General features: G+C 42.8%; 2 protein-coding genes across 4 annotated transcripts; one reads left to right on the forward strand and one right to left on the reverse strand.

Moving 5' to 3' along the window:
• Positions 1 to 438: 438 nt before the first annotated feature.
• Positions 439 to 15,453, forward strand: cmtr1 (cap methyltransferase 1). Of its 3 annotated transcripts, none has more exons than XM_023999606.2 (24): positions 439 to 896; positions 1,461 to 1,568; positions 1,692 to 1,846; positions 1,985 to 2,143; positions 2,431 to 2,523; positions 2,614 to 2,685; positions 2,809 to 2,903; positions 6,760 to 6,832; positions 6,973 to 7,171; positions 7,278 to 7,396; positions 7,507 to 7,603; positions 7,680 to 7,812; positions 7,900 to 8,079; positions 8,159 to 8,215; positions 8,323 to 8,380; positions 8,543 to 8,611; positions 8,843 to 8,974; positions 9,110 to 9,235; positions 9,351 to 9,442; positions 10,664 to 10,732; positions 10,868 to 10,915; positions 11,022 to 11,134; positions 14,595 to 14,703; positions 15,044 to 15,453. In XM_023999606.2, the coding sequence occupies exons 2-24, from the start codon at positions 1,463 to 1,465 to the stop codon at positions 15,177 to 15,179; spliced, it is 2,490 nt and encodes an 829-aa protein (XP_023855374.1). In that variant the 5' UTR covers positions 439 to 896; positions 1,461 to 1,462; the 3' UTR covers positions 15,180 to 15,453. The 3 variants fall into 3 exon arrangements, with proteins under 3 accessions (XP_023855374.1, XP_023855372.1, XP_023855373.1); XM_023999604.2 differs by having other exon boundaries at positions 442 to 896; positions 1,461 to 1,574; XM_023999605.2 differs by having other exon boundaries at positions 548 to 628; positions 1,461 to 1,574.
• Positions 15,454 to 18,219: 2,766 nt separating this feature from the next.
• ccdc167 (coiled-coil domain containing 167) lies at positions 18,220 to 19,340 on the reverse strand. Its single transcript, XM_023999607.2, has 4 exons — positions 19,194 to 19,340; positions 18,829 to 18,923; positions 18,706 to 18,758; positions 18,220 to 18,562 (listed from the first exon to the last, which is right to left on the reverse strand). Exons 1-4 carry the CDS (start codon positions 19,239 to 19,241, stop codon positions 18,456 to 18,458), a joined length of 303 nt encoding a protein of 100 aa, XP_023855375.1. The 5' UTR covers positions 19,242 to 19,340; the 3' UTR covers positions 18,220 to 18,455.
• Between the last annotated feature and the right edge of the window lie 594 nt (positions 19,341 to 19,934).

Genomic DNA, 19,934 nt, shown 5'->3' on the forward strand with positions numbered 1-19,934 from the left:
TCAATAGCAAAACAAAACAATTATTGCATTTGTTGACGTGGGTTCCCTATTATAAGCAACAAAACTATACTGACTGTATATAGAGATATATGTTGTATTGTTTTCTTTCTATCAAAACAACACAAAACCCCAAAATTGATTTGGATATTATTTTCAGAACATTGCTATTTAGCTGACAACCACAGAGGGGCGCTATTGATTGAGTGATGTGAACTTGTGTACTGTTTCTCCAGACTACAATAATAAAACTAGGACGCGGGCACGGCTGTAAATGTTGTAACTATTTAATAAATAATTTTGTTTAAATTAGTAATGCTTCAGTAGTTGTTGTCGGGTTGTTGTTTTGCACACTTCTGAATCAGGCACTTATCTTGAGCCCCATGCCACCAAAAGCGTCACTAACGTGTGTCATACATATTCGAAGGACCTTTACGATAATTCAGAAAACAGAAATTTGAACGCGCATTAACGTTGACCTCGTTTTATGCGACAATAATCACACTTTGTGCATGGGAATGAATTCTACGAAGACATAAAACGTTAATGGATATATTCTAATAAAGTGTGTCGTTGCAATGACAGGTGGAGGTTCTCTAGCCGAGAAGAAAATATTTCACGTAGCTAGCTGGTAAACAACTAGCTAGCCCGCTCACTTACAGAGGGTGAAATCGACACTATTCACGTCAGAGGGGTGTCGGACTCAGTTTSGTTTCAGATATTTATATCAGAAAAGTGGTGAATCTTCCCGTTTGTCGTTGCTAGTAGCTAGCTTGGTGCTCGTGCTTAGTTGGCAATCGGGAACTAGCTAAGCTTAGTCGGCAAGTAGGAGAGTAACGTTAGGGCTGTGGAATGGTCCGACTTGTTAACGTTAGTTAGCCAAACACAGCAAACAAGAGGTAAATACCTACTTCTCTTAGAGCTACCTGTAATTGCGTAGTATAATATCTCCAATGAGGTAGCATATTACTGCAAAATTAAAACAGATGAAATGCAAGCCAATGCATTTAATCATAATCAAGACAATACACGCTAGTGACTTCATGTTATTTGTATATGCATGCATTTTACTTGATGGATAAGCCCCATCATTGTGGCCCTATGTGATTCTATTATAGGAGAATCAAGCAATTGTTTTTTGGCGTCCAACGATATCTGGGCTATTGATGGAGAATAGGCATTTACACTGAATTACTTCATTAACTTCCCTTACATTTTAGTTGCCATCGTATTACAATGTCCAAGCAAATATAATCAGTGGGTTTGAACTATGTAGTGGATTACCATGAAACAAATGCATCCCTACAAAATTAAATGAAAAAGTGTGTGAGGTATCCTTATCTTTACCTCGCCTGTTGCGTTCACATATCTGAGTCTTTTCAGATCATTGCACATAGAGAAGAGGAAGCCACTTTACACCAGAGATTTCTAACCATATCCATCCCCCCATCCCTCCTCCTCAGCCATGATGAAGAGAAGGGGCGAGGCGGCCTCCGAACCGCTGAAACGGATTAAAAAACAACGTCTTGAGGAAGCCAGCTCAGATGAGGAGTCGCCGCTACTGACAACCAGTCAGTGTAATCGCCATCACATTGCCTTATATATAGTTCTCACTGTGCAATGATATTCAGGATTTGGCAGAATGTCACAGGACATGACCTGTGTTTTTGTTTGTGTGTGCCTCCTCCTCCCAGACTCTAGTCAGAGTGACTCCCACAGTGACTCAGAGGACCATAGACCAGGGTTCTCTATGCCCATTGTATCCCAGAATGCATCAGCCACAGACGATGCCAAACAGAGCGACGCCAACAAGTTCACCATGTACAACAGCGTGTCGCAGAAACTCATGGTAAGATGACACGTGTCCCATTGACTTACAAAGATAAAACTATGAGGGATCATGGATCCCAGAATGTTCCATCCCTCTTCTCATCTCTTTATCTCTCTCTCACATTTTTTTTTCTGTGTTCCCTTCTTCCACCTCCAGGCCAAAATGGGTTTCCGGGAAGGTGAGGGTCTAGGTAAGTTTGGCCAGGGGCGCAAGGAGATCATCGAGGCATCCACTCAGAGAGGGAGGAGGGGTCTGGGACTCACGCTGCAGGGCTTCCAGGGAGAGCTCAATGTTGACTGGCAAGACGAAATTGAGGTATTACACAACAACATCATCACAGACATAAGCAAGCAGATAGCTTTGTCACACTGTCATCTCATCAGATTAAAATAGGCTTTTAGTATGGGATATTTCCCAATTCTATGTACAGTCTACAGGAGAAAAGAATGCGCTCACCAATGTAAACAACACCTCTTTCTGCCCCCTCCCTCATCCTCTTCCCCTATCTCCCCCTCTCTCTCTCTTCCCCTTTCTTCCATCCCACTCTCTCCTCTCTCTCCCCCCTCTATTCCCCCATCTCTCTGATATCCCGCGCTCTCTAGCCCAGTGCTGTAGAAGAGCTGAAGTGGTTCCCAGAATGCTCCACAGAGATCCCAGATGCAGATGAGCTGAGGGGGTGGATGGCTGTGGGACCGGTACACACATCCGCGCGCACTCACTTTTAACACACATTCTTCTCGATCTGTGATTCTCACTTGTGCACTATATTTTTTGGTCTATCTCAGAGGAAACTGAGGATTGAGGATGAGACAGAGTTTTGCACAGAGGATCTTCTACACAGCCTTCTGAGGTGCAAGGTGAGCCACCTAAAGAACAACCCTCTATTCAACTGCAAACAACTCATCATCATCATCATCAGGATATTGATTCTATAATGGCATAAGTAAGTTATGGCAGTAAAAAGTGTGTGTGGTCTGCAGACGGTGTTTGACGATCTGGAGGGGGAGGAGATGAGGCGAGCTCGAACACGCTCCAACCCCTACGAGACTATTAGAGGAGCCTTCTTCCTCAACAGGTAGCTGAACTTACTGAATAACCCACTGATGTTCTAGCATCACACAAACACATGCTAGCTCACACTGTGCTAATGAAGCCCCTGGGGCCTCATTTATTAACTGCGTACAAAATATACCCCAAAATATGCTTGCGCTAGTTTTCAAACATGGTAATTGGCTACTTCAGGAATATGAACACATCACGAACAGAAAAGGTGAGGAATATATTCTGCAATGGTTATAAAAATAAATAGGGAATAGATTCCTATGTCTAATTGTTTAGATTCCAAAAGTAAAGCACTTGATTTTCACTCGTCTCATTAACGGCAAACCCTTGAATGAGTAGGTGTGTCCAAACTTTTGACTGGTATGCTAGTATGTAGCCTACTGTAATTTCGATTTGTTGTTAGTAGCCTAAACAATGTTTCAGTATTCGCGGGCAGTCCAGCATATTTAGGTTGGGGGAAAAGTCGATGCAAAACATTGTTGAATTAACAGGTCCACAACTATTTGCCGTTGTTTTCTCTTTCTGTCACAGTCCTTTGCCAGATACAGCGTAAACATTCTGCCAATAAAGTAAATAGACTGGTAGCTTATGTCAAATATTTGACAGTATGGGTAGGCGACAGTATTGCTGTGTGATAGGAGCGCGACGTCATTGCCTATTTAATCTGAGCCAATACCAAGGCAGGACATAGAAACCCAATAATCTATTGATAAACTAAATATTGAGCAACAATTCGTCCTTTGCATTGAAGTGTGGGCTGTAGCCTACTTTTAAATTGTTTCCAATATACTACATTTCCAAAAGTTAGTGGATTCATCTATTTCAGCCACACCCGTTACTGACAGGTGTATCAAATCGAGCACACAGCCATGCAATCTCCAAAGATGAACATTGGCAGTAGAATGGCCTTACTGAAGAGCTCAGTGATTTTCAACTGGCACCGTCATAGGATGACACCTTTCCAACAAGTCAGTTCATCAAATTTCTGCCCTGCTAGAGCTGCCCTGGTCAACTGTAAGTGCTCTTATTGTGAAGTGGAAACATCTAGGAGCAACAATGGCTCAGCCGCGAAGTGGTAGGCCACACAAGCTCACAGAACGGGACCGACGAGTGCTGAAGCGCGTAGCGCGTAAAACCCGTCTGTTCTTGGTTGCAACACTCACTACCGAGTTACAAACTGCCTCTGAAAGCAACGTCAACACAATAACTGTTCTTCTGGAGTTTCATGAAATGGGTTTTTATGGCTGAGAAGCCACACCCAAGCCTAAAATCACAATGCGCAATACCATGCGTTGGTTGGAATGGTGTAAAGCTCACCTTCCCGAATACATAGTTGCCAACTGTAAAGTTAGGTGGAGGAGGAAAAATGGTCTGGGGCTGTTTTTAATGGTTTTGGGCTAGACACCTTAGTTCCAGTGAAGGGAAATCTTAATGCTACAGGATACAATGACATTCTAGACGATTCTGTGCTTCCAACTTTGTGGTAACAGTTTGGAGGAAGGCCCTTTCCTGTTTCAGCATTACAATGCCCCTCTGCACAAAGCGAGGTCCATACAGAAATGGTTTGTTGAGATCAGTGTGGATGAACTTGATTGTYCTGCATAGAGCCCTGACCTCAACCCCATCGAACACCTTTGGGATAAATTGGAACGGGGACTGCGAGCCAGGCATAATCGCCCAACATCAGTGCCCRACCTCACTAATGCTCTTGTGGCTGAATGGAAGCAAATCCCTGTAGCAATGTTCCAACATCTAGTGGAAAGCCTTCCCAGAAGAGTGGAGGCTGTTTTAGCAGAAAATGGGGGACCAACTCCATATTAATACCCATGATTTTGGAATGAGATGTTCAACGAGCAGGTGTCCAAATACTTTTGTTCGTGTAGTGTACAGTCAATCTTGCAGAATGAACAGACTGGCACTCGCTATAGGTAGCATGCATGTTTAGTTTGAAAAAGTCACTGGCCACACCTCTACAGAAATGTGATCAAATGCCATTGCTCTTTCTTTTACAAACTGGTGTGGCCTAATTCCAATAGTGACAAATTATACAGCAAATAAAGGGTGTTATTGTCAGCATAAAATGTGAATGCAGGGTGTTTTCCAGGCAGAGCTTTATTGCTGCGTATGTACAATCGTGGCCAAAAGTKTTGAATGACACACATATTACTTTTCACAAAGTCTGCTGCCTCAGTTTGTATGATGGAAATTTGCATATACTCCAGAATGTTATGAAGAGTGATCAGATGAATTGCAATTAATTGCAAAGTCCCTCTTTGCCATGCAAATTAACTGAATCCCCCCAAAACATTTCCACTGCATTTCAGCCCTGCCACAAAAGGACCAGCTGACATCATGTCGGTGATTCTCTCGTTAACACAGGTGTGAGTGTTGACGAGGACAAGGCTGGAGATCACTCTGTCATGCTGCTTGAGTTTGAAAAACAGACTGGAAGCTTCAAAAAGAGGGTGGTGCTTGGAATCATTGTTCTTCCTCTGTCAACCATGGCTACCTGCAAGGAAACATGTGCCTTCATTATTGCTTTGCCCAAAAAGGGCTTCACAGGCAAGGATGTTGTTGCCAGTAAGATTGCACCTAAATCAACCATTTATCGGATCATCAAGAACTTCAAGGAGAGCGGTTCAATTGCTGTGAAGAAGGCTTCAGGGCGCCCAAGAAAGTCCAGCAAGTTCCAGGGCCGTCTCCTAAAGTTGATTCAGCTGCGGGATCGGGGCACCACCAGTACAGAGCTTGCTCAGGAATGGCAGCAGGCAAGTGTGAGTGCATCTGCACGCACAGTGAGGCGAAGACTTTTGGAGGATGGCTTGGTGTCAAGAAGGGCAGCAAAGAAGCCACTTCTCTCCAGGAAAAACATCAGGGACAGACTGATATTCTGCAAAAGGTACAGGGATTGGACTGCTGAGGACTGGGATAAAGTCATTTTCTCTGATGAATCCCCTTTCAGATTGTTTGGGGCATCTGGAAAAAAGCTTGTCTGGAGAAGACAAGGTGAGCGCTACCGTCAGTCCTGTGTCATGCCAACAGTAAAGCATCCTGAGACCATTCATGTATGGGGTTGCTTCTCAGCCAAGGGAGTGGGCTCACTCACAATTTTGCCTAAGAACACAGCTATAAATGAATAAAGAATGGTACCAACACATCCTCCGAGAGCAACTATCCAGGAACAGTTTGGTGATGAACAATGCCTTTTCCAGCATGGATGGAGCACCTTGCCATAAGGCAAAAGTGATAACTAAGTGGCTCAGGAACAAAACATCGATATTTTGGGTCATGGCCAGGAAACTCCCCAGACCTTAATCCCATTGAGAACTTGTGGTCAATCCTCAAGAGGCAGGTGGACAACAAAACCCACACAAATTCTGACAAACTCCAAGCATTGATTATGCAATAATGGGCTGCTATCAGTCAGGATGTGGCCCAGAAGTTAATTGACAGCATGCCAGAGCGGATTTCAGAGGTCTTGAAAAAGAAGGGTCAAAAACTGCAAATATTGACTCTTTGCATCAACTTCATGTAATTGTCAATAAAAGCCTTGACACTTATGAAATGCTTGTAATTATACTTCAGTATTCCGATAGTAACATTTGACAAAAATATCTAAAGACACTGAGGCAGCAGACTTTGTGAAAATTAATATTTGTGTCATTCTCAAAACTTTTGGCCACGACTGTATAGTGTGCGCCAAGTTTATAAATCTCAATATTTTTGGATGTATGTATTCGTTTCAGAAATGGCACACGCAGATATTAAGTGTCAAATTTACACCAAGGTTCTAAATGAGGCCCCCGGCTTTTTACTTACAGTAGCTGATAATAATGACTGACTTATCTGTTTGTTTGTTTTCTTTCTAGAGCGGCTATGAAGATGGCCAACATGGATCACGTCTTTGACAGCATGTTCACCAACCCAAAGGATTCACAAGGGGTGAGTGACCCTTTCCATTCACACTTGATCTAGTCAATGAAAGTGACATGTAGCAAATGCATATTTAGTAGATATTTGTGACGGATTTCCAGGTGTTACGTGATAAAGGTGTGTTTTTGTCCGTGTCTCTCCCCATGCAGAAGCCCCAGACGCGAGAGCGCGAGGGGGAGCTGCTGTATTTCGGGGATGTGTGTGCGGGGCCGGGGGGATTCTCAGAATACATCCTGTGGAGGCGGCGCTGGCATGCCAAGGGATTCGGCATGACCCTCAAAGGACCCTGCGACTTCAAACTGGAAGACTTCTACGCTGCACCCAGCGAACTGTTTGAACCCTACTACGGTATGTACCATGGTGGTTCCCATGTGCTGATCGTCAAATATGGTTGAACAAATTGGAATAAGACTTATGGTCATCGTCTTCGCTTTTCACCCTCCCTGTGGCTCAGGGGAAGGCGGGGTGGATGGGGATGGTGACATCACTCGACCAGAGAATATCAGTGCCTTCCGGAATTTCATCATGGAGAGTACAGAGAGGAGAGGACTGCACTTCCTCATGGCTGACGGGGTGAGTTGGAGTCTTCATCGCACTCTGTCACCATTGGACAAAGGCTTAGTGAGATGTGTTCTGATTGGTAGGGTGTGTTGTTGAGCACATCTTTGTTTCCTGATTGGTAGGGGTTCTCAGTGGAGGGGCAGGAGAACATCCAGGAGATTCTGAGCAAACAACTACTGCTCTGTCAGTTCCTCACCGCAATGTCTGTGCTCCGGACAGGTACGTCTGTCTGTCTGTCTCTTACTATCCAGAAGTGTAAGGACAGTGAGTGACTTGTGTTCTCTGTCTCCCCCAGGTGGTCACTTCGTGTGTAAGACCTTTGACCTGTTCACACCGTTCAGTGTGGGGCTGGTGTACCTGCTCTACCTCTGCTTCGACCGGGTGTCCCTCTTCAAACCCATCACCAGCAGGCCCGCCAACTCCGAGAGGTGTGTGTGTGTGTAAATGCTGTTGAGGCCATTACTATATACTTTGACCTATTAGCTTTGTTCTGACATTATATCCTTGGTTTTCAGATACATTGTGTGTCGCGGTCTGAAGCCTGGTTCAGATCCGGTCAGGGAGTACATGTTCACAGTCAACCTGAAGCTCAACCACCTGAGGAACTCGGAGTCTGACGTCAACGAGGTGATGCCCATCGAACTCATCAAAGGAGACACTGAGTTCTACAACCACATGATCAACTCTAACGAGAGGTAGAAAGACACACACATACACACACACACACACACACAAATTAACAAAGGCTTTATAATCATCCATGTCTCCCTGCAGCCACTGTGTAGTCCAGATCAAAGCCCTGGCTAAGATCCATGCCTACGTCTTAGACACGTGAGTTACCCACCCCCTCCCTTCTACTGTTCAAATCAGTGTAAACGTGTTGAAATGTAGTGTACCTGCATGTGCAAGTACAATCTGACTGTGTTGTGTATTGTTAGGACCCTGTCAGAGGCCAGGCAGGCTGATATTCGGAAGGAGTGTCTGAAGCTTTGGGGGGTGAGTAGTACTGAGGAGTTAGTGAGGGCTGGTCAGCGTGTATAGAGACTGGTATCTGAGCAGTTCAGCAGTTCAATCATCTAGTTTCATAGCACTCACTAGTTATTTGTTTATTTATGTCTCTCTCTCTCGCTGTGTGTGTCTCTCTTTCTGTCTCTTTAGATTCCTGATAAGGCCAGAGTCACTCATGTCTCTTCAGACCCCAATTCCAAATTCTATGAGCTGATGAAGGTGAGATTGTGGCCTCCCATCCCTTACCTAGTATCAAGGAAAGGGTGTGTTTGATACGGTAGTCTGCAGTACATAGTCACACTGAACTGTGTGCATTTAATTGTCTGTATGGTGATAGTGTTTTTAACACCATGTGTTTGATCATGTATTAGTAGAATGTAACGTTCTCTCTTTCTCTGTCTCACTCTCTCTTTGTCTCTTATCTATGTCTCTCTTATCTATGTCTCTCAGGGTTCTGACATCGAGTTGTTGAACTCCAAGCCCACCCCTCTGAGCTCCACCACTCTGGACAAGGTGCACCATGTCCTGGACTACCGGTGCATTGTGGGAGGAGGGGAACAGCTCTTCCTGTTAGGTCTTGGGGTGAGAGAGAGCAGACACCACTCTGGACTATGGACCTGGGCCATGATCATCTCAGCAGAAGTTCTCTTGTTATTCACAAATAGACATGGGTATCCCACTCTTCTTATGCCTCTTTCTCTCTCTCTCTCTCTACAGAAGTCTCAGATCTACACCTGGGACGGCAAGCATCCTCTGCGCTGGAGGAAGCTGGAGAACTTCAAGCTGGAGCTGCCCAGAGAGACCCTGCTCAGTGTAGAGATTGTCCAGGAGCTGAAGGGAGAGGTGAGAGAGGAGAGGAAGAGATGGGGGAGGGGGGGGTTGAATAGGGGAAGGCGAAGGAAGAGAGTAAGTAATTACTATGGTTGTTTACCTTTTTTAAAATGTTTGTTGAACACAGGGTAAAGCCCAGCGCAGGATTAACGCGGTACATGTGCTAGATGCCCTGGTTCTCAACGGCACTGATGTACGGGTCCAGCACTTCAACCAACGGTGAGGCAACAACCCTAACCTTCACCCAGGGGTGAAAGTAGATTTAACGGAGTGGCTACGGATCTGACTTTTCTGGACCCCTCTTTCTGACAGCTAAAGTCCAGAAGCTTCTGCACATGTGGGATTCTCTACTTACTGACTCTGCTCTACTCGTAGAGAACGGGCAACTCTGCTATGGTGCTCATTTACTAAAGTTAGATCAGCACATACAACGTTACTGTAAAATTAAAAACACCACCTAATTTCTTATGAGATTATAGTATGATTGTGCGAATGGTGAAATGTTTCTCTCGTGTGGCCAAAACTCAATAGTGCGCCACTAGGCAAAATGTGTGCTTACAGTGCATTTGTAAAGTATTCAGACGCCTTTACTTTATCCACATTTTGTTACGTTACAGCTTTATTCAAAAAATGTATATCCTCATTAATCTACACACAATGCCCCATAATGACAAAGTGAAAACAGGTTTTTAGAAATGTTTGCAAATTTATTTAAAAAAATACTTTTAACAGAAATACATTATTTACATAAGTATTCAGACCCTTTGTTATGAGACTCGAAATTGAGTTCAGGTGCGTCCTGTTTCCATTGATCATCCTTGRGATGTTTCTACAACTTGATTAGAGTCYACCTGTGGTAAATTCAATTGATTGGACATGATTTGGAAAGGCACACATCGTAACAAAATGTGGGAAAAGTCAAGACGTCCGAATACTTTCAGAATGCGCTGTATATTTAAAATAAACACAGGTAGGCTATGCTACAGTTTAACATCTGCTCTAAAATTCTATCATTTTACATTATTCAAAACAACACTGGGCTACTTCTAATCAACACTGTATAACACAAGAAGATCTAAATGCATATCCCCATGAAACTGATTGAGATCAAATGGTTGGTATGCAGATGCTGCATGGACGTTTCACCAGTAAAACAGTGAACAATTATCTTTCACCATTGACAGTGAGAAATGTAAAGGAAGGGTGACCATACAAATGTGTGTTTAATGTAGAGGTAAAGAAACGTGTGTAAAACGTGATTTGGATCTTCGGCTCTGTGGAAAAGGGATCCATGGAGCCGCAGCCTCTGCCTAGATTAACATTTTGGATAGAAGATTCTGGGCCTAATAGTACCAGACCGTACCGGCTTACTTTCACCCCTGCCTTCACCTTATCTGGTGATTGCATGTATTGTTGCTGAACTGTGGTCACTGTCTCCAGAATCCAGATGGCGGAGAAGTTTGTGAGGGCCGTGGCCAAGCCAAGCCGACCAGACATGAACCCTATCAGGTAACAACCCTACATTCTAACTTTTTTTCTGCTTGAATAAGAATACATATAAAGGGAAGATCTGGAGGAATTTTTTGGGAAGTCCTAATGTTTATTTTCCTCCAAGTCCTAATGTTTCTCTGCTTTTCTCCTCAGAGTGAAAGAGGTGTACAGGCTGGAGGAGATGGACAAGATTTTTGTCAGGTATGAGAAGATTAATGCTATTGCCATAGTCAACATTTGAGAGGGAGAACTTTGCATTAGTCTAAGAATGTATAAGTAAATGAATGAATATTCCTCAACCTCCTAGACTGGAAATGAAGGTGACTAAGAGTTCAGGAGGAGTCCCTCGTCTGTCCTACACTGGCCGGGACGACCGCCACTTCCTCCCGAATGGCCTATACATCATCAAAACTATAAACGGTATGTACTGTAGCTAAGGTGACATACAGTGCATTCGAAAAGTATTAAGACCCCTTGACTTTTCCCACATTTTGTTACTGGCTTATTCTAAAATGGATTAACAATTAGTTTTCTCATCAATCTACACACAATACCCCATAATGACAAAGCAAAAATAGGTTTAGAAATGTTAGCATTTTTTTTTTAATAAACTGAAATCACATTTACATAAGTATTCAGACTCTTTACTTAGTACTTTGTTGAAGCACCTTTGGCAGCGATTACAGCCTCAAGTCTTCTTTGCTATGACGCTACAAGCTTGGTACACCGGTATTTGGGAAGTTTCTCCCATTCCTCTCTGTAGATCCTCTCAATCTCGTCAGGTTTGATGGGGTGCGTCGCTGCACAACTATTTTCAGGTCTCTCCAGAGATGTTAGTCCGGGTTCAAGACCGGGCTCTGGCTGGGCCACTCAAGGACAAACATCCCCACAGCATGATGCTGCCACCAACATGCTTCACCGTACAGATGGTGCCAGGTTTCCTGCAGACGTGACGCTTGCCATTCAGGCCAAAGATTTCAGTCTTGGATTTCATCAGACCAGATAATCTTGTTTCTCATGGTCTGAGAGTCCTTTAGGTGCCTTTTGGCAAACTCCAAGCAGACTGTCATGTGCCTTTTACTGAGGAGTGGCTTCCGTCTGGCCGCTCAACCATAAAGGCCTGATTGGTTGAGTGCTGCAGAGATAGTTGTCCTTCTGGAAGGTTGATTGCACAGTTTGGCCAGGCGGCCAGCTCTAAGACTAGTCTTGGTGGTTCCAAACTTCTTCCATTTAAGAATGATGCAGGCCACTGTGTTCTTGGGGACCTTCAATGCTGCGGACATTTTTTGGTGTCCTTCCCCAGATCTGTGCCTCAACACAATCCTGTCTCGGAGCTCTACAGACAATTCCTTCAATCTCATGGCTTGGTTTTTGCTCTGACATGCACTGTCAACTGTGGGACCTTTATATAGATAAGTGTGTGCCTTTCCAAATCATGTCCAATCAATTGAACTTACCACAGGTGGACTCCAATCAAGTTGTAGAAATATCTCAAGGATGATCAATGGAAACAGGATACACCTGAGCTCAATTTCGAGTCTCATGGCAAAGGGTCTGAATACTTACAGTCAAAAGTTTGGACACACTTAATAAATTATTTATTTTTATTTTTACTATTTTCTACATTGTAGAATAATAGTGACGACATCAAGACTATGAAATAACACATGGAATCATGTAGTAACGAAAAAAGTGTTCAACAAATCAAAATATATTTTCGATTCTTCAAAGTAGCCACMCTTTGCCTTGATGACAACTTTGCACACTCTTGACATTCTCTCAACCAGCTTCATCTGGAATGCTTTTCCAACAGTCTTGAAGGAGTTCCCACATATGCTGAGGACTTGTTGGCTGCTTTTCCTTCACTCTGCGGTCCAACTCATCCAAAACCATCTCAATTGGGTTGAGGTCGGTGATTGTGGAGGCCAGTTCATCTAATGCAGCACTCCATCACTCTCCTTGGTCAAATAGCCCTTACATAGCCTGGAGGTGTGTTTTGGGTCATTGTCCAGTTGAAAAATAAATGATAGTCCCACTAAGCTCAAACCAGATGGGATGACGTATCGCTGTGGAATGCTGTGGTAGCCATGTTGGTTGTGTGCCTTGAATTCTACATTAATCACTGACAGTGTCACCAGCAAAGCACCCCCACACACCATCACACCACCTCCTCCATGCTTAAAGGTGGGAACCACACATGCGGAGATCATCCGTTCGCCTACTCTGCGTCTCACAAAGACACAGCAGTTGGAACCAAAAATCTCACATTTGCACTCATCAGACCAAAGGACATATTTCCACTGGTTTAGTGTCCATTGCTCGTGTTTCTTGGCCCAAGCAAGTCTCTTCTTATTATTGGTGTACATTAGTAGTGGTCTCTTTACAGCAATTTGACCATGAAGGCCTGATTCACGCAGTCTCCTCTGAACAGTTGATGTTGAGATGTCTCTGTTACTTGAACTCTCTGAAGCGTTTATCAATTTCTGAGTCTAGTAACTCTCCTCTTCAGCAGAGGTAACTCGGGGTCTTCCTTTCCTGTGGCGGTCCTCATGAAAGCCAGTTTCATCATAGCGCTTGATTTTGTGACTGCACTTGAAGAAACTTTCAAAGTTCTTGACATTTTCTGGATTGAATGACCTTCATGTCTTAAAGTAATGATGGACTGTTGTTTSTATTTGCTTATTTGAGCTGTTCTTTCCATTAAATGGACTTGGTCTTTTACCAAGTAGGGCTATCTTCTGTATACCACCCCTACCTTGTCACAACACAACTGATGGATCAAACACATTAAGAAGGAAAGAAATTTCACAAATGTACTTTTATCAAGGCACACCTGTTAATTGAGAGAATACCAAGAGTATGCAAAGCTGTCATCAAGGCAAAGGGTGGTTACTTTGAAGAATATCAAATATTAAATATATAACTTTGATGTCTTCACTATTCTACAATGTAGGTGTGTCCAAATGTTTGACCCATACTGTATGTATAAAAAATTATAAACAGAAATACCTTATTTGCAAATTATTATTAATTTTTTTACGTTTTCACTTTGTTATTATGGGGTATTGTGTGTAGATTGAGTATTTTTTTWWTTTTTTTTAWASATTTTAGAATAAGGCTGTAACGTAACAAAGTGGAAAAAGGAAGTGGTCTGAATACTTTACGAATGCACTGTATATCATAAAAGAGCATCAATGGTAGGAGAGTGTGGATTTATGTACACTGAATAAAATAAAAAACGCAACATGTAAAGTGTTGGTCCCATGTTTCATGAGATGAAATAAAAGATGCCAGACATTTTCCATGTGCACAAAAAGGTTATTTCTCTAAAATGTTGTGCCCAAATTTGTTTGTTATCCCTGTTAGTGAGAATTTTTCCTTTGCCAAGATAATCCATTCACCTGACTGRTGTGGCATATCAGTAAGCTGATTAAACAGCATGGTCATTACACATGTGCTCCTTATGCTGGTGACAATAAAAGGCCACTCTAAAATGTGCAGTTTTGTCACACAACACAATGTCACAGATGTCTCAAGTTTTGAGGGAGCGTGCAATTGGCATTCTGACTGCAGGAATGTCCACGAGAGCTATTGCCAGAGAATKACATTTTAATTTCTCTACCAACATCGTTTTAGAKAATTTGGCAGCCTCACAACCGCAGACCACGTGTATGGTGTCGTGTGGGACCTAATGAATTTATTTCAATTGATTGATTTCCTTAAATGAACTGCAACTCAGTAAAGTCTTTGAAATGTTTGCATGTTGTGTGTATATTTTTGGTTGTGTGTGTGTGAGAGAGAGCAAGGTAGAGCATTTCTGCTCTAGGATACAGGAGTCTGGATGTTTTCTCACAGACATTTCTCTTCCTCTGACGTGCAGATCCCTGGACGATGGCGTACAGTAAGAACACCAAGAGGAAGTTTTTCTTCAACAAGATGACTAAACAGTCCACTTACGACCTGCCAGCCAACTCTGTGGCTCCGTTCCAGTGCGTACCACTATGCACCTGTCTCAAATCTGTGTGGTAGACTAGGATATGTGCGACAAGGAATTGTCTGCATGTTTTTGCATCTGAACCTAGTCTACTCTAGACAGGGGGTCTCAAACCTCCTCTGGGACCTCCAGACATTTCACAATTGTGTTGTAGCCCTGAACTACCTCAACTCAAGTGCTTGATGATTAGTTGAGAAGTTGGATCAGGTGTGCTAGCTCTTGAATAGATCAAATACATGGAACGGCTGGACATCCCCAAGGAGCGGTATGAAATTGATTGAAAGGTTATTGAACTGAATATGTTGTTTCTAATTTGTGTGTGTGTGTCTCCTCAGCGTCTGCCATACAGAGCGTCTGTTCTGGGCGTGGGAGGACGGGGTCAGAGTTCACGACTCTCAGACGCGGGTTGACCCTGAGAAGCTGTCTAAGGACAATGTGCTTTCCTTCATCCACCAGCACTACCAGCCCTGAGCCACCAGGGGGAGTCCCCCAGACACATAGAATATTGCCATAGACAGATAACAGTACCCTGCACATGGTTTGGCAAACTGGCATTCACAAAATGTTCAWGGGCGTTATTTTGGCTTGAAAAAAAATTGGCGGTTAGAATTGGATTGTAATAAAATGTTTGGTGCCAACATGAAGGACAGTTTGCCGAACTCTGTGGCTCTTTGAGACAGCTCTCCCTGTAATTATGTTACAAAGACCACTCTCTCCTCTCTACTGCCCCAAGCTCTATGTATCAGATCAGATCCACTGTACAGAATGCATCTTAGAAGTGATTTTAATACTTTATGAAGAAAACCAACATTGACAAGCTGTCACATTACGTGTTGCATTGCATGCTCCTGTTTTTTCTATTGATTCCATGCCCCCCGTCCCTTTGCTTGTATTCATGCCATGCCTCCATGATTTGCAGTGTGTTTGTGTACAAGATGCGGTGGTGTACTCTAATTTAGAACCTCTCTCCAAAGCTCAAACACTACATATGTTTTTGTCTGGAACTGAAAACCTCCCATTGTGCCTTTTTTAAAGGGATACTTTGGGATTTTGGCAATGAGGTCTTTTTCTACTTCCAGAGTAAGATGAACTCATGGATACCATTTTTGTCTCTGTGTCCAGTATGAAGGAAGTTAGAGGTAGTTTCCCTTTAAGGCACTGCACTATACGTCCTGGTATGCCTGACTTTCAAAACTGAGTCCAATCATCTCACCCACCCAGCTTGTTTTTACCCTCCAAGATCTTTACTGGAGTGCCTAGCCAGTCAAGCTCTTCTCCTTTCAGCAACAACTAAACCTTTGTACACATGGGGAGTGGTGAGATGTAGCATAACTAGTGCCCAGAGCAGGGTTGTGGTCCAATCCATTTCAATTCAGAAAGTAAACCCAATTCCACATTTTCTTCATCAAAAATAATTGGAATTGTAGTGTACTTCCTGAATTGAAATTTACCACAACCCTGGTCAGGGGAAAACTCCTGGCCTTCATTGAAAAACTGGGTTATATCAAATACAGCCTTTCCTTCCATGCATTCTAGCCTGTCTGTCTAGGGGATTAATGGGGGTTTCAGGTTTTGGGACTTTCTACTCGTCGTCACCGTGTTTATTTTGTTGCATCCTGTTGCCTTGCTCCGCTGTCCTAGTTTTGTTTAGTTTGTGAAATGTTAAGGATGAGGTCACTTTTTTCTTTATGTTTCAAACCCTGTTGATGATAATGTAGTAATAAAAAGAAAAGTTTGTTCTTCCCAGAAACCTTTCCCCCAGGCCCAGTTGTCCTTTACACACACAATCACTCCTGCCCTCTACCTTTACCATAGCTGATGTGAATGTTTATGCCACAAAATGTCTGGATGCTACATATTGGCAGTGACTGAGTTATCCGACTATGCATCATGATACATAAATATGATCCATTATATCACAGGCTTGTAGAAGAGAGCTTTGCCTCTATGTCATAGTTAGTCATAGTTGATTCTGAGTAGCAATAGAATGGTCAGCCAGAGAAAACAGATTTAGAGATACATTTATTTTGTTTTTGGGATGTTCAGACATAATTACAAAAGAACAATGTTCATACATGCCAAGCATGTAATTATCTTAATTTACAGTAAATATATATCAACTTGTTGCCTCGGGTGAGGGATCAAAATGATGTGAAGCTGTCTGCAGGTAGGAAGGCCTTAATGCGTGCATGAGTAATCAAACATTCTCAATGTAAACCATTTAGATGCACAGGCACTGCTAAAAATGCAATGCCTGAACAAAAAAAGGCCATAGGGAGATTCATTTTGGCACCAAAGGCTTGGAATTAATTAAGATGTGGACAAACACATATACACCCCTTCCTTATTCTAATGGTATACAGTATATGTAGCCCTGTGCCCATATTGACAAAGCATCTCTTGAGTAGGAGTGCTCATATTCGAGATGCTTTGTAAATACAGACCCTTGCAAAATTATGTCAGAGATAAAGCCCAGTCAAGTCTCAGTCTCAGGTTTGGGTGATTTAACTAACAAAGGCATAGTGGTTATTGACCACAATGAGAACTAAAGCATCATTTTGGCAACAGTCTGAGAACACAATCCCAAGGTGCACTATGTAAACCCATTGAGAAGTAGTGTCTTCATACCCTCATCATAGCACAACGCAGGAGCACAACGTGCAATGAAGTCAAAGGAAGAATTGTATACTCTGTCACGCTTGATGAAGAGTTCATGATTTGCATAAGCATTGTGCATGATTTTGCTTTCATGAGTGGTCCTTAAGAGACCATCAGTAACCATTGAAGTGTAGTAAAAATATACCACAGTCTGTATGAAGGGGAAAGCAAAGCTCAGCCCAGGAGTTGATGATGATGTGGATGACTTCGCAATGAACATCCAATTTGTAGTGGCTCAACAAATTAGGTAATTTGAGTACCAAAGCTTGACAGAGCAGAGGTACCTGTGAGCAGAGTGTGAATTACAAGTGGGGATAAACCCTGAAAGAGATATGAGCCCCCCTAAATTAAAAAAGTCATAACTTTGGGGTCTCTAATAAATAATGCTAATTTACCCATTATCCTATTTGTTTAAAATGAAATGTATACTGCTATAGTGGTAAATATGAAAATAAAAGCTTATCCCACATGAAACGAACACCCTCACCTCTGGATTATGTTGTTTTTTATCCCCCCCATGTGGCTGCACTTGTCATCCGGGACTGTTACATATTTCAGCTACGTTTCAAGTGTCCCGACTTCTCTTTCTACAGAAAAGGTCATTTTGTCAACAAGACAATTCAGGCTACAAGAGTGTCGACCCAATGACAATTGCCAAATGTCATTATACTTTTGGTGTTTTGTAACAGATTTCACTTTCCATTCATCAAATGACACGAGTGTACAGTGCACTGTTTGGATGCAGGAATTATTTTGGAGTGGATGAACATGCGCAGGTAGCCTACTTTTGAAAAACTGATTTGTTTGACAATAAGATGACTAGATGCCAAATTAAAAAGGTAATACAAAAAAATTACTGGTTAATGACATGTCTTTACTATTTATCCCATAAAAAAAATGTGAACACTTGCAAGCAGGTGCAAATAKAGRAGGKKRRGGGGGGGGGGGGGGGGGGGAAGAGGCCCGAAATGTCACCATATAATTCGCACAAATGGCTGCATTAAGGCTTTTAGCTGCCAAAGCAGTATTTGGTCCTGATGAAGATGTAACATAACACAGTCAACTGTGCTAAAATGAGCTAATTCTTATTCAGTAGTGGATAAAGGCGTAGTAGAAGAGAGCACTGACGGCCAATAGAGCAACAGAGAGCACCATATTCCTCCTGTTCTCTCCTCTCAACACCTCCAGCTCTTTATCTAAATGAGAGGGAACAAGCGTTAGTCCACAATGTACCACACACACCATTCATTCAGGATCCAGTTTCACAATAACACTTATACTACAATTCTACTATATGAATTGTGTATAACATTTTCCATGAAACAAACGTTTTCCTTACCATACTTTTGCATCCTTTCGTTCATTATCGTCATTTCATCCTCCAGCGATTGTCTGTCGAATAGAGGGAGATTAGGAATTGTGCTTTCATCACCATTATCATCGTTGTCATCATAATCGTCACCTGTCTTGATCCGAGAGCTCCTCGCGCCGCCGCCTGAACTCTGCCCTCTCGATACTATCGTGACATCGCAACCGTCGCTCCTCAACACGATCAATCTGTGTAGGGGACATATAAACGATTAAATATCTCTGGCCATAACATTGGGTGACACCTGTGAATTGTCGCAAACGTGGCTCCCTAATATGGTAGCAATATACTTCGCCTCTTCCTCTCTGGCTAAGGTGAGCTCACGCATGGTATCCAACGTTTGAATGAAGCTTGTTAGTTAACGTAGCTAGCTAGCTAAGCTTGCAAATTCCAGAGCAACGTAACATTATTCCACGTCACGTAAGAAACCTTAGAGTTACAAATAGTTTGTGTCTTACTTCGCTAGCAACGCTGACTTTCTCTCTCTTGTCCTTAGATTTGGTCATTTTGTGAGAAAAAACACACCAAAGTAAACGACCTGCTGAGGGTACAAGTATTATTATTCTTGGGGTTTCTGCGACTCTGTGGGAGGATCTAATCTCGGAAAATGCCACCCCTAGCTGTGTGGAGGGTAAGCGATAGTGCACGAAGGTGAATGTTGTGCACATGCGATACAAACCATTCTTTATTAATGTAGGCTACTATTGCACTTTTAATCTAGATTCTAGAGCTGCTGTGTGTATAAAACATCAAATAATATTGTTGCCAGTGATGCCCCTTGTGATATTGCAGTCAATTGAGCCGACACTCGTAAACCGCAGTCAGCCATTCGCGCGCGTTAGTTACCTCAATTGGGATGCGCGAATACACCACACTTTACGGTAACAAGTAGGGAAACTAGGTCTGATGCATTCTCAGCACAGATATATAGTTGTATTTGTCACATACACATGCATGGTTAGCAGATGTTCATGCGAGTGTAGCGAATTGCTTGTAGATAGAGACGATAGCTACAAATCGTTCCAAGCACACTTATTCAATCTTCCACGATACCAAATCGTTTATTTCATTTTCTTGTTTTATTAAAAATCACTGATATCACGGGTAGACTGAGACTGCAGAGGCTGCAGTAGCCAACCGGGGGTGATGTTTTAGCAAATGTTAAATTGTGAAAGCGAGACGCGTTTACGGTCATGACA

The sequence above is a fragment of the Salvelinus sp. IW2-2015 genome, linkage group LG14, assembly GCF_002910315.2.
Source record: "Salvelinus sp. IW2-2015 linkage group LG14, ASM291031v2, whole genome shotgun sequence".
In the NCBI taxonomy this organism is placed as follows: Eukaryota; Metazoa; Chordata; class Actinopteri; order Salmoniformes; family Salmonidae; genus Salvelinus; species Salvelinus sp. IW2-2015.

Excerpts from the sequence above, each read along its gene's own strand:
- cmtr1 (XM_023999604.2), top strand. The coding sequence starts at position 1,463 with ATGATGAAGAGAAGGGGCGAGGCGGCCTCCGAACCGCTGAAACGGATT. Across the intron at positions 7,813-7,899 it reads AGGCCCGCCAACTCCGAGAG|ATACATTGTGTGTCGCGGTC; the intron begins GTGTGTGTGTGT and ends CTTGGTTTTCAG. Across the intron at positions 8,975-9,109 it reads TCTTCCTGTTAGGTCTTGGG|AAGTCTCAGATCTACACCTG; the intron begins GTGAGAGAGAGC and ends CTCTCTCTACAG.
- ccdc167 (XM_023999607.2), bottom strand. The coding sequence starts at position 19,241 with ATGACCAAATCTAAGGACAAGAGAGAGAAAGTCAGCGTTGCTAGCGAA. Across the intron at positions 18,759-18,828 it reads GAGCTCTCGGATCAAGACAG|ACAATCGCTGGAGGATGAAA; the intron begins GTGACGATTATG and ends TCTATTCGACAG. Across the intron at positions 18,563-18,705 it reads CGAAAGGATGCAAAAGTATG|ATAAAGAGCTGGAGGTGTTG; the intron begins GTAAGGAAAACG and ends CCTCTCATTTAG.